The 14,044-nt window shown below is 47.6% G+C and overlaps 1 protein-coding gene across 6 annotated transcripts in view; it reads left to right on the forward strand.

Moving 5' to 3' along the window:
• The window catches only part of Strump (WASH complex subunit strump), a 164,710-nt gene that overhangs the window by 135,224 nt on the left and 15,442 nt on the right, over positions 1-14,044 (forward strand). For 5 of the 6 annotated variants that reach the window (XM_077691422.1, XM_077691425.1, XM_077691421.1 and 2 more), the window contains 2 exons: positions 5,005-5,164; positions 5,605-5,695. In XM_077691422.1, coding sequence (XP_077547548.1) covers positions 5,005-5,164; positions 5,605-5,695 — 251 coding nt within the window. Of the gene's footprint in view, positions 1-4,931; positions 5,165-5,604; positions 5,696-14,044 lie in introns of those variants that run through there. The other variant, XM_077691424.1, reaches the window with a different exon arrangement.

Below are 14,044 nucleotides of genomic sequence, written 5' to 3' on the forward strand. Positions count from 1 at the left end.
ACGGTGCTGTGCTGCAAATACTTTGTACCATCTAACGGACAATAACTGCTCAGAGAAAACTAAAATTCTTCTGAATATAGAGAGACCAGAGCAAGCACAAAACACCGTTGGCGACTTGGCAAATGCAAAGTATCCACCCTCAAGAAATCGCGAGAAATAGACAGCAGCGCAAGAAAAGAAGGGCAAGAGAAGAAAGCTACCATGTTTCTGGAGCGTCTGCACATGTTTATGTTCCCTAAAGCAAGAGATCGCATGAAACCCCTGAAATGTCATCGGAAAGCAGAAAAGGGACAACCATGCTGATAGAGAAGAAATTTAGGGGTGGTTTGCTTCGCAACCTGGCACATGTAATACGCAAGCGGCACCAATGGATGCGGTGTGCCAAAATGCACAGGATATACAGAGTTGCGAACGGGCCAGGACGACAGACAGAGTTAAGTGAAAAGGAAGTGAAAAGGAAGCAATGCCTTTGATTTAAAAAAACTCTCCAAGGCTTCTGAAGGGGTTGCAAACGGTGCAAACTTCTGTGAAGAACGAAGAGGCCTGCCGGCAAACAAAGTGTTTTGGACCCACAAGAAGTGGTGAATTGGTCAGTTCGAAGACTCTCATCTATGCGAAAGGTTCAGCAGCGGCTCATTGAGGCCAGAGTTCTATGCTTCGGCAGGCTAACAAGAATCGTTTTCATCAGTGGAAGCAGAAGCGGCGAGGTCCCCGACTCTGCATGCTTCAACAAACAGGAATTCTTGATGCCTGTCAACAGGATTGCTTTACGGCATGGATGCTAGCGTGCTGGGAAATTTTGTGGCCATCTTCGTGCGGGGGAGGATGTTCAAAAAGATGACGCCTCGCCTCCCTCGTGCATACCTGCCAACTCTCCTGGATTGTCCGGGAGACTCCCGAATTTTGGCCTAATCTCCCCATTGTACAAAAGCTATCTCGAATCTCCCAAAAAGTGACCGCCACAGTAGAGGAGTTTTTTTTTAAACACGCGCGTACGTCAGTCTTTCCTGCTGCGACAGTTGTGGTGCTGCAGGAGAGCACTCGCCACTATACTTCTAGTTTATTGTAACTTTACCGTGGAGTACCGCTAGACTGCTATAGAGTACCGCACATCTGGGCGAAGGCACCGTGAGACGCGCTCGCCACCGTACTGAAAGAAGGCGAGGGAAATGGTACCACAACTTTCGCGTCTGTCTGTCGTAGCTGACATTCCACGCATAGTTTTGGCACGAAGCGTTGATGCGAGTACTTCGATAGTGTCTGCGTTAATGCGGCGTGTTGTCAACTTGAAATTTGTGGCAACGCCGGCCACTTCGAATCACCAACTGCTGAGATCGGTTGGTTCGGTGGAAGGGGGACATGCGCACCATAGAGGCGGCGCCGACCGAGGCGGCCGTGGCCGTCGGTGCGGAAATGTGTTGCGAGCGACCTCCGCAAGGATCGCTAGCTACCACCACTGAAAACAGGTCTTTCATGAATGCGGCAGGTCGTTGTTTAGAGCACGGCCGGGTTTGAAGAAAGTGCGAGCGCATTTTGTACGCTAGGCCTACGCCGCCTGCCTAGGCGTCAGTTGCATGCTTTCCCGAGTTCAGTTGTAAGATCGATGGCGCTGTCGAAAGCAAAGAAGTATTTGCAAGTATTTCTGGACTCATACACAGCTGAGTTTCCGTGCATCGTGACTTCGGGAAAAGAACAAAGCAGCTCAAAATAAACATCTTCACCCCTTTCTGCTGTCAATCTCCAGTCTCAGTAATTTGCAAAAAATCCCTTTTTCTCTCTTCACCTTGCCCCCCCTCCCGCTGCGGTCTCCCGAATTTTCATGTTGCTAGGTTGGCAGGTATGCTCGTGCCCACCATCATCATCATAAGCATGTTCTATTAAACTGCAGAGCACAGCTGCCATCATTGAAGCACCACGCATTTTCTCCAAGCCATAGTCAAACGAAGTGTGCAAGACGAGGATGGTTACATTGATCTCGGTCGTGTGACACCACAAGGTGACACCACTTTTGCTCTCAGTATTCGTCACTGTTGTACCGCTCATCAAATAACTCGCGCTCCTCTTCAGATCTCCCGGGGGACGGCGCACGAGCAGGGTGCCGTTACCACCGCGACAACCTGCTGCCGCACATGACGTTACCGTACCTCTGCCTCGGCCGATGAAACAACCCCGGCAACACTCAACTCAGCCAGTCCACTGGCACAGAAATGAGGCTGAACTTTTAGGCGAGCCTTGAGCCCTTCTGGCTGGGGGGGAGTGAGTTGTAAATAAAGAATAACATGGGCGTAGGCAGAGGGCAATAGCTGGGGTGAAGAGGAGGACAAAGTGGAGCCTCGCCCAGAGTGTGTTCCATTGTTTCACGCGAACAGGGCGTCTGCGTCGTGCTTCCCTCTCCAGTCCACAATATAGGGGGGTCTTCGCAAGAGGCCCAACGCGTGGTAACAGTCCCTCGAGGACTTCCTTTCCGCCAAGGACATTTAGCTCAACTAGGCGAAGCACCCATAGATAATATTGCTAAAGATGTGTGCTAGTGGACTCGACAGTTTCACAGTGCAGTCTCCGTGTAATAACATCGAAAAATCCGAAAAAAAGTACCTATCGTTATGACTGATCATCGCTATATGTGGACTGCCATGAAAACAAGGCTGCCTAACATATCTTTGTATAGTCCTTAACTCAGATATTCCAGTTGCACCGAAGAATCGCAGGATGTATGCCTAGAGAAACAACGTGTTTGTTTATCATATTTACTCAAATTTAGGGCGGTTCTGTCTTTAAAAAATCATTTACAAAAGTCAGGGGGTCAGCTTAGCGTTTTGAGGACGAGGCGCTAGACACTTAACGCCATCTTGCGGCCACAGGCTTGCCACTTGAAGACTCCATTTTGCTTGTTCGAACATTGTGAACACAGCTCTCAGCGCTTTGTGTTTGCGTGCTTACGTCGCCGTGCGAGATCGAGAAGCGCCCGTGTTCGCGGCGCAATAGCGCCCACCAAGCGGTGCCCCCACACCATGGCTTTGAAGTGGAAAGTAGTTGTGGAGGCCGAGAGAACTTCAAACCTCCAAGCACTGCGCGACTTCGGCGTAAATGAAATGAATGTGCGCCGATGGCGGAAGCAGTGGAATGAACTTTTTTCAACTGCACTGCCAAGTGAATGGCTTTCACAGGACCCAAAAAAAGGTCAACACAATGAGGTGGAGAAGGATGTTGCTGGCTTTGTCCGGAAGCAAAAAGAAAGTGGAATGCTTGTGACGATGGATATAATACAGGGGAAGGCGAGGGAAATAACAAATATTAGAAGCGTCACACGGACTCAGTTCAAGGCCAGCAGGGGCTGGGGTCACTCGTTTTATGAAGTGGTTCGGGTTGAGCCTGCGACGGCAGACCTCTGTGTGCCAAAACCTGCCCTTTGTCTTTGAGGAGAAGCTAGCCCCATTCCAGTCTTTTGTTATCAAGAAGTGGCTGCAAGAGGCGTACAGACTGCGCCAGATTGGTAACACTGATCAAACCGTGGCATGTTTTGCCATGCCTGTGGTCTACACAGTGATTGAGAAGGGTGTGAAACAAGTGAAAGTGAAAACTGCAGGCTACAGAAGCAGCGCACCACCGTGTTGTTGTGTTGCATGGCCAGTGGATGAATGCTGCCACCTGGAAAGTTTTTCCTAAAAACGTTGTTGTGCGAGCTCATGAGAATGGGTGGATGAGTAGGGCCCTTGTGGAAGATTGGGTTTGAAGACTGTTTGGTAACGCCATGCTGGGGCTCTGCTGTTTAAGGATTCACTCCTGGCTCTTGGCTCGTACCGCGGTGACTTCATAGATGCCATTAAGTCCGTGCTTTCAGGGGACGCACGGACATTGCGGTAATGATGCTTGACATGGCCATCAATGAGCCATTTAAGAACAGGCGGTGGAAGCACCACAACGACTGGCTGACGCTGCAAGATTGCCATCAAATGCGCTTCACTCAGCCAAGTGGGGAACTGGTCAGTGTGGCATGGGGCAAAGTTCTGGCCGAGCTAATTATGCAGGCCTCCCATTAGTGCAGCACCTTGAATGCGCTGTACGGAAGTGAGGACAGTGCACTGTGGGAAGAGCCAGCAACAAAGAGGACAGTGATGCCAGCAAAGACGACAATGATGAGTGAGCACTGAACATGCTACAATGAGGGCCGCAAGCATAATAAAGTGCATGTTCTAGTTCCAGTCTATGCCTTTTTGCTTACAATCGAGGTAGGCTTTCTTTTTTTAATTTCCTGACCTTCCCAATTTCGTGGGTCGGCCTAGAATCAAGGCTAGTCTAAATTTGAGTAAATACGGTATGATTTTTAACGCACGCCCACATTTGGAAACCAAGCTGGTCGGCAGTCAGCTAGCAGTGTGCGAGGCCAATTTGAAGTGCTATCCTTGTTTTAACGACATTTTGTTATCTTTGAACCTGCATCTGGAGCTCTTATTGTACAAACTGGGTGTAGATGTGGTAAAATTACAAGAACCTTTTTTATTCGAGAAACAGTAACTTCTGATAAAGGTTCTCATGGCAAATCAGCTCGGAGGTGGGTAGCACTACCAAGTATAAATTTCGCAGCACAGAAGTGAAACGGAAGCTATATTGAACTGTTTGCAACTCGTTTCACGGTATTTAGGACTGTGATAGGATGAAAATTGATGTTTCATATGGCCACCTTTAGAAATTTCAGCTCATTTCACTGATTATTACTATCAGTGCGCAAATGCAGCAGTCGAATCATACTCTGACTCACTGTTGGTGCCGTGATAAAAAAATGATGTACCCCTTCGTCTAATCGCGACGATCGTTGAACACGAAGCTTTCTTGTGAGGGAGTTTTTGTTTCTTGTCTGCGTTTGGACTTTGACTCGCAGACAGTTCGGACTTTGACTTGGACTCGCATGCCGTTTGCACGTTTGATCGCAGCGGGTTTGAAGGAGCAACTGCAGGGGTGCCGAGAGGGAGACTTTGGGGTGATGCGTTAGCCAAACTGCCGCAGGTGGCCTGGTGAGCAAGAAGGGTGTGGACACCCTGGACGGCCTGCCCTTCGTGCTGGGCTCCTTCACATTCCTCAAGCAGTTCCACCAGGACAACCTGACCCAGTTCCTGGCCTACCTTGGCCAGTACGTCCGCTCGCTGCTCGAGGAAGGCTCTGTCAGGTGTGTGCACTCCTTGTGGAAGAGTGCTGTGCTGCCTGCTTGGAGTGTCGGCTACCTCTCCACGCTGTGGGCGCTCTTCAGGATGGCTAGAGAAAGCAGCCACTAATCATGAGTGGTGGCACCGCTGGTTGGCACACCTCGAATGAAACATCAGTGGCAGTGCTCCTCCGCTGTCGGCTCAGTGTCTGAGGCGTTGCGTTGCTGAGTCCAAGGACCTTGCAGGTTCTGCACTTGCCACGGTGGCCGCTTTTCAGATGGAGGGGAAAAGCGTTGAGATTTCGGCAGAGCTAACCCAGAGCCCTCCACTACAACAAGCCGCATAGCGCAGGTGTAGCTTCGGCGCGTTAAGCCCCACGATCTAATCTAATCCTTCAGCCCTAATCCAATCGAACCCAGTCTAGCCGTATTCTAGTCCTAATCTAATCATCCTCTCTCTACAGCGTTACCAAGTTTGCCGATGCTTCCACGGAGACGACATCTATTCTGGCTTACTTTGAGATTCTCGTCCAGCACTGTGATATACCCCGCAAGGTGGGTGGAATTCGTTTGTTGCATTGTTTGGAGGTCATTGCAACCATGCACAGCGAGCTTAGCTAAACTGTTCTACAAACATTGCTGGTTACGAAAATTTGTTGCATATAGTAGTGAATAACCATGAACTGTCAGTTTGAGTACCTGCTGTACTGCCAGATGAGAACGGAGCAGTAAAACTCCAGACTTTTTTTTAGCAGAAATATAGGGTGTATTCACAGGGCTTTGGGCCGCGCGGCGGCGCTACCTGCGCGGCGGCGACGACGCCATATTTGAGGTTTCACTCCGCCGCGCGGGCAGCACGTTTCCCGACGCGAAACGTGGTTTGCAGCGTGCTGCTGGCAAGAACGTTTGCGAATGCCTCGTCCTTCCCAGTAGCTAGCATTGTTCTCGCTTCGAAAATCCGGACTGCGCTGGTCTCCTACAACCACAGACCCGAAGCAGGCCACACGACAAAATAAAAAAGGCAGCGTCTTCTGCCACGCGCGTGGCACCAGCCACGCCCCCCTGGCAACGGCTGCTGCCACGCGTGACGTCATAATGACGTCATAGCATTTATAATTGTCATTATTTTGTGTAGTGTAGTCCGAAATACACATTTTTTTATTTGCAGTACAAAATAACGCACCATTGAACTGCTAAAACTTTTCTAAACAAACAATTTTTGTTCTTGCGGGAGCAGCCGGCGATGTTGCTGCCCTGCTGCTGCCAGCTATTCTAGTACACTATATGCCAGCTGCCGTATCGCGTACATGGAGTCGCGTAACCGAAAGCGGGACGAAGCTCCGATTTTCTCGGGCGGACAACGTAGATAAACCGGAGTTCATATTGTTAGAAGCACTATCTGAAAACGTTAGAAAGTTGCTTGTGATTATGTATTGCGTGGGGACCCAGCCAGCCTTTCCAGACCGCAGCAAAATAGCCGCTCTCGAGTAATGTTGACCTGTGACCGCTTGTTATGCTTGGTGTAGTACGCCGATGGTACCTGCGTACAGTTTCAGTGTACGTGAGGCGACATCGCACAGCTGACTGGCCCCGTTCGAACAAGCTACGTTACACACACGAAAAGACACCGTCCGAGCGTAATTCTGTGAACCTTCCGACGCATGTCGGCGCGGCGGCTTCTGCTATCAACAGTTTGCACCACGGCAAGTTCAGAATGCTTAAATGGGCGACCTGAGATCGCGGTGTGTGTTCTCTAAATGAAAGCAGCGCAGAAGATAATCGGAATGTACAGTGCCGAGGACGAAGGGTAGTGGCGGCAACTGTTTTTTACTAGGCAGATGTGCGCATTACAATTAGAGACAATTGCGCCAAGAATAGGAAAGGTAATCTTTGGTGTCCCCACACATGTACCGCGTACGTACCACTACAGCAGATCTCCTCTTCTGAAATATTAGCAAGGAAAACTTCCGAAAATCGGGAAGTTCTTATTTTCTAGTGGGCGAAATTGTAGCTTAAAATTTGTTTTACACCCACGATACGTTTTATGAGAAAAGTCTTGTGAGCATGCGCCACAAGCATTATAATTGCGTGATATTCAGCGCTTAAAAAGATTTCCTAGTAGAAACCAAAGATTTCATAGTAGAATACATGATTCTACGACAGTTTAGGACCTGCGACCTTCAAAAGGTAGACTAGCTAGGCACTGCATCTCATAGCTACTGTACTGGTATAACTTTCATGTCTCTCTGTATATCCTGTGGTATACGCTATGTTGGCCAGACTTTACTGAGTCCCTTCATGCAAAGGAAGTTAATTCAGGACACCCAGACGATAGGGTCAGAGAAGAGGCTGTACAGACGGTAATAGGAAGGGTGTACACTTGGCCGGCCATCTTGTCTAATACACATACATGCACTCCAGCATACGAAAACCTATGGGTTCTGCACAGGCTCAATAAGCAACGTCAAAGAGAATCTTAAGATGTGCCTGGAACGTGAAAGCATCTACGGATTGTTTGTGTAAACAGGTATAAGCAGCAAGCATGCTGCAAATGTAATTGATAGGCAAACGTCAAGGTTGTCATGGGGCGAATTTAACAAAAAGAAATGGTGAAAAAGATCCCAATTTCAAACTACATTGATTTTATATGTGCATGCACTATAAACACAGTCATCAGTATATTAACTGTACGTAAACACTCAAGTGATATGATCAAACGGAACTAGAGGCCCTACTGCAATCGCCCAGTTATATTTCTTTGCATTGGAATTGGTCGGTATCTGTTAGTCGCACAAACAAAATTCTGTGATGGCATGGAGAAATAGCTGGAAAGTGGTTATGGAGCTCCGGCTGCTTTACACATTTTCTGTAATACCAATTATTTGTTTGAAGTTTGCAATAAAATTGATGTCATTTGTTAGTCTTTTTTAATGAACGAAACTTTTTGTAGCCACAAAACAGTGGTCGATAAACAAATGCTCACTTTCTTTGGTGGCTTGTAACGATTCACTAGAATTTCACATGGCCAACCCAAGGAACCCATGGCTCATACACTGCAGGGTAGTGCTAGTCTCCAAAAACATTTGACAGGAGGACTGGAAACTAGCGCGGCCCACAGGCTCCATAGGTGGAAACCAGTAGCCCACCCACACAGTGCCATAAAACAGCTAATGAATGGAGTGCGTCTCTGCTAAATATTAAGCAGGTTCAAAGGGTAGGTTCGCATTGATAGACTTTATGCCATTGTTCACTGTGCGTAGATTAACTATTTAACGAGCACAATAGTCATTTTTGTTATTTCGGACAGTTCTTGAAGGGTTGCCTAAATGTTCTTTAACAAAAAAAAAAGTGAAAGCTCTCAGTTAGGGGTTTTAAAAACATTGTTTAGCCTCTCTAGCAATGGTCCCAGCTTGAAGGAACTCGGCTGATAGTTGGTGCCGACTTTCGTCCTCGCTTGTTAGCTCCCTGACCAAGCACATGAATGCAGTGACTAAGAAAGATGGTGACCAAAGTGAGAAGAGAAGGTGGATCCCGTACAACAGCCCTTGATCATCTAAACACCAGAAAAAAGCGCCCATGACTCATAGGCCACGACTAGGCCGTTAAAATACCTTTTGACATACATTTACAGGGCATTTACAACCTTTTATAAAAAAAAATCTTATGATTACACACAGTCCCTCCATGGAAGGGGTTTGTTTCTGACAAGGTCGTTGAAATTTGTAATTAGTGACAACATAAACTCATCATTGGTCCCTTTCATTCAGCACATTTACGGGCTTCGTTTTAAAAACCCTGCTGTTTCTATTTCACGTATAAATGAACTGCTTATGCAATATTCTGTTATTTACCTATGTTAGAAGTAAACTGTGATGTGCCGAGTGCATGCAGGTGTAACATTCTTCAATGGCACATGCAGAACATGAAGCTCAGTGCTGATAAACTTAAATCAGGGAAAGTAAAGCTCCCCATGTTGCTTCTTTATTTTTGTAACTATTCTCTCTACCAAATACCTTGGTGGTAATTCAACTAAGCTCACCTTTTCCCTAAGCCTTTATCATTGTTTTGCTCTGCAATTATACATTCTCAGCTGGAGCATGCCTGCTGAATTCAGGCCCCAACCACGCTTTGCTATTTCTCAATTGCAGCTGTATGAAATGTTGCCCTTTAGGTTTTGCCAATGATTTCCAACAGGCCATTTAATTGGTGTCAAAACCATTTTATACCTTTACTTGCTATTTATAGCAAACAGTATTATATCATTTTTCATAACACATTTTGTTGTAACCTCATTCAATGATTTTGTTACCCCGCCAGCCTGGTTCATAAATTTTTGCGTGAACATGCCTGTCTTGCAGCTAATCTGCAGTAACAGACACTACACATTTTGGCTTTCCAGCGTAGCTTTGGTGTCCGCAAAAAGGAATCTTTTTCTTGGCTCGTCTGCAGCGCTTTGTAGAAAAAGATCACTTGCTGGTTTGGCTTTCCCGCAGGGCTCTAGTGTAGTGCAAGAAAGTATCGCTTGCTTATTCCTTTTTTGTTGGGGTTTTGATGCTGTGCATCTTCCAGAAGAACTTTGGAATTTTGTTTAGAAACGGAGCTTCACAGCACAAACAGTGCACAGAAAGTAGAGCTACTCACTTTTTGCATAGACACGGAAGTTTGGCAGATCACTTGTCATTGACAAGCAAGTGTTTGATTTCTGGCTTAAGGTGCAACGCTGGGATAGTTTACTAGTTGGGGGGAAAAAAACACAGCACTGATAAACGGTACTGAAGTACTAGGAAAGGTGCCGTGATCAACATGGTTTCCATGTGTTGGCAGCTTTTTGGTCCAGTGTTTTTCATGAATATTTGCCAGGGGGCCCTTAACATGGCCTGCTTTTGTGTAACAAAAACGTCAACAGTGAAGCACTTATCAATGCTCACATGCTGCTCATTGATACCAGAGCAAAAGTACGTTCAGCAGTCATTTTATTGTTAAAGCCACCCATGATCCATACACCTTCCAGCTGTACTGCAACTTTCACAAACACCGACAGACATTCACATCCACGCATGTGGCCTTGGCTCCAGTTCTTGCACAAGGTATTAAGAAGTACTCTCAGGAGTGGGCAATGTCACGCTTGACACCAACCATTACCCTGAAGTTGTACTTGATGAACCACTTTTTAAGCCTGTTGGCTTAAAGGATTGTTTAAGTCCCCGTTTTGTGGAAGAAAAAGAAACAGCTAATGGGCACACAACACACACCCCGCGAATGTGTTTTCTAGCAGCTGGCTTCTGACGAGACTTGCATCATTGTGAACGAAATATGGGACATTTTATAATGCCCCTTACGACTAAGTAAATTCACTTGAGCAATTTTCCAAAACAGTTTACACAGTGCGGAGTTAAAAAGCAATAGAATGTGAAACGTCCCCTCACAATTGGAAACTCTTCCTGTTCACTACCCCAAAGGCTTGGACAGTAGACGCTTAAGCACGCAAATACAAGTATTAGTGTCAAGTTTAACTCCGCAGAGTGCTTGGGATGGGCCACTTGGAATTTGTGCATAGACTGCAAGCCTCCGAGATAAGCTCTCATCCTCATTAGCCCATCCTGCTGAGAGTACTGTGGCTGGTTATGTTCAGTTCCAACCAAGCCAAACACAAGAGTAAAGAAGGAACGAGCCTATCAAAATACATACTCAAAGCAGATGCAGGAGGAAGTTTTGTTGCCTAACCAGGTTAGAGGAGGCGAAAGGTACTGGAGCGAAGGAAAGGGAAATAAAAGCCAAGCAGTAATTTTAAGCCTTGCTTATCATTTCACTAAGACTTTCTAAGTTGAAAGCACAATGGTACTCTAAGCAACAAATCTGAGCATAGATGAACAATAACTGAACTGTCTCTTGTTAACCTTATGCACACCATAATTTTAAAGGACTATTAGCAGAAGTTCCAAACTTGGCTCACACGGCGATCTTATCGGCTGCACTTCTCCCATGCTCGCACAGTTGGAGCTTGAGCCTCCTTGCACAAGAAGCCAGCCAGTCAGCCAATGGTTTCAGTGGTATCTTGAGTAGATATTTTTGGACGGGCAGTTGGGCTGCACCCACGGAAGTGAAGCTGCGCTCCCTGCACGGATTCTGCAGCACCGCGTGCACAGATCGTTTCTGCGGAATAGTCAGGATACATTTCTCGGCGATAGTACTACTGCCCCAGGGGAAAAATTGCAGAAGCTACATGCGAGGTCGGATTGCGTTCGATGATGCCGTGCGCTACCTGACGACACTCGATTTGTGCACACGCTGACACTACGTCGCTCGCGTTGGCATGTCATCAAAGACAGCTACCTCGTTAGCCACGGCGCGACGCGATGGAAAATACTGATCCCCACGTTTTATAATTGAGCCACCACTCCAGAATTAGAACACAAGGCTTGGCATGGAAGAAGCGAGGCACAAGTAGACAACAAATGCAGGCGCGTAAAGCCGATAACACGCGAACTGCAAAACAACGTGAAGCTTACAAAATATTAAACGACAACACTACAGTTCTAGGAGCATGTAAAAAGCGGGGCGAAGCAGCGTGCAGAAAACAATGCGTTAGGCTTACCAAGACATGCAACATCAAGTTCACAAAAAATACCCAATCTAAATAATTACAAGCACACCTCCCAACAGGAAAAAAGCGCCCCGAGGCAGCCGCTCTACAGGGAGATAAGGACGTAACGATGCGTCAGGCCTGCCATTCGAACCACGGGCGGAGAACATCGGAACACAAGACGTGAACACCCGGCTGCCGTCGTCGTCGTCGTAAACAAAAAAGCGGCATGGTCAAATAACGTAAATATGACGTTTGTTTTGTGACGTCACAGGAAGTCACGTGATTACTTTAGCTTGACGTCACTTCTGCATGGCAGCAGCCGTTACCAGGGGGGCGCAGCTCGTGCCACGCGCGTGGCAGGAGACTTAACCAATAAAAAAAGCGCGCCGTGTATTTTTTTTTCTTTCGCTGTTTCGAAGCGACGGCTAGGGCACTGCTTGAAAGCTGTCTGTCTTCATTCGACGAATTCCCAAAGAAGTTATCGATAATATGGCTAATCAGTATCGAATCTGTTGGAACCTGTTTCATCTAGGTGGGCCCCGGGACGATGGGTGCCGGAGCTTTCACCTCGCACCTCGTCACATGTTTGAAACATTCGCATACTTAAAATGTTCACAAATTAAGGTAGCCGGCGTACTTTATTGATGAGACGAACCATACTGGCCTCCCAGCCTCAACATGGGCTATACTTCGAGTGTTGATGTGAACGCCCGCGTACATGCAATATCGCTTCCCAGGTAATTGCGGGCATCCAAATTGATCCAATTCTTTTTCGTCCCCTTTCACTGTTCTCTAATGACCAAGCGTGTTACGTGATCAGACACTAAAGCTTGACGCTGGGTACACAGTTTGACTACTTCAAAAAAAGCGCAGAGACTAAAACGTTAACGTATGCAGGGACAAACTAGAGCAGCCTTTGTCACTTGTCTCTGCGCTGCTTTCGAAGTAGCCAAAGCGTACGTGTTCCATAATCTTGTTCTGCTTATAATTTCCGCTTCGTATTTACCGAAAAGAAAAGACTTGAAAATCATCGGTGGGATCTTTGTTGTCACCACCATACCTAATTTTACCACATACTTACCTCGCGATGGTTTCCACCCAGACCCTGTGCGTAATTGTTCCGCTTCATTAGGAGCTCAAATGGACGACCTTCGTGCGTTCAACGCACAGAACACTGTCACCAGAGCACCTCACCGTCTCTCATACTCCTCAAGAAGTGTGCAACATGCCTGAGTAGCACGGTGAATCCAGCTCCTCTCTCACACACCACCACCACATAAAATATCCTCGCAGCCTTGGGTGAAAAAATTTGCTCAACTTGCGCCACGGTCGCTTCAAGCAACGGAGGAAATAATGAAATCGGCGCACGGGGATGTCACCGAGATGGCGCGAAATCGCCAAAACGGACCGGGTTATGCACGCCGCTGGCCGCGCCTGTCAAACCATCGGACAGTTGCATTCGTCGCGCAAAATCATCCCATTTTCAAGCACTGCCCTGGCCTTCGCTTAGAAACAACAACAACAACAAAACGGCGCGCTTGCTTTCGTCGTTCGGCCTGCTTCGGGTCTGCGGTTGTAGACGTGAACAGCGCACTCGGAATTTCGCAGAAAACCAGCTCCTCTCTCACACGCCACCACCACATAAAATATCCTCGCAGCCTTGGGTGAAGAAATTTTCTCAACTCGCGCCACGGTCGCTTCAAGCAACGGAGGAAATAATGAAATCGGCGCACGGGGATGTAACCGAGATAGCGCGAAATCGCCAAAACGGACCGGGTTATGCACGCCGCTGGCCGCGCCTGTCAAACCATCGGACAGTTGCATTCGTCCCTTCGAAATCATACTGTCTTCAAGCACTGCCCTGGCCTTCGCTTCGAAACAGCAACAACAACAAAACGGCGCGCTTGCTTTCGTCGTTCGGCCTGCTTCGGGTCTGCGGTTGTAGACGTGAACAGCGCACCCGGAATTTCGCAGAAAACCAGCTCCTCTCTCACACGCCACCACCACATAAAATATCCTCGCAGCCTTGGGTGAAGAAATTTTCTCAACTCGCGCCACAGTCGCTTCAAGCAACGGAGGAAATAATGAAATCGGCGCACGGGGATGTCACCGAGATAGCGCGAAATCGCCAAAATGGACCGGGTTATGCACGCCGCTGGCCGCGCCTGTCAAACCATTGGACAGTTGCATTCGTTGCGCGAAATCATACCATTTTCAAGCACTGCCCTGGCCTTCGCTTAGAAACAACAACAACAACAAAACGGCGCGCTTGCTTTCATCGTTGGGCCTGCTTCGGGTCTGCGGTTGTAGACGTGAAC

The sequence above is a fragment of the Haemaphysalis longicornis genome, unplaced genomic scaffold, assembly GCF_048455015.1.
Source record: "Haemaphysalis longicornis isolate Haplotype H1 unplaced genomic scaffold, Haemaphysalis longicornis Haplotype H1 scaffold_10, whole genome shotgun sequence".
Lineage (NCBI taxonomy): Eukaryota > Metazoa > Arthropoda > Arachnida > Ixodida > Ixodidae > Haemaphysalis > Haemaphysalis longicornis.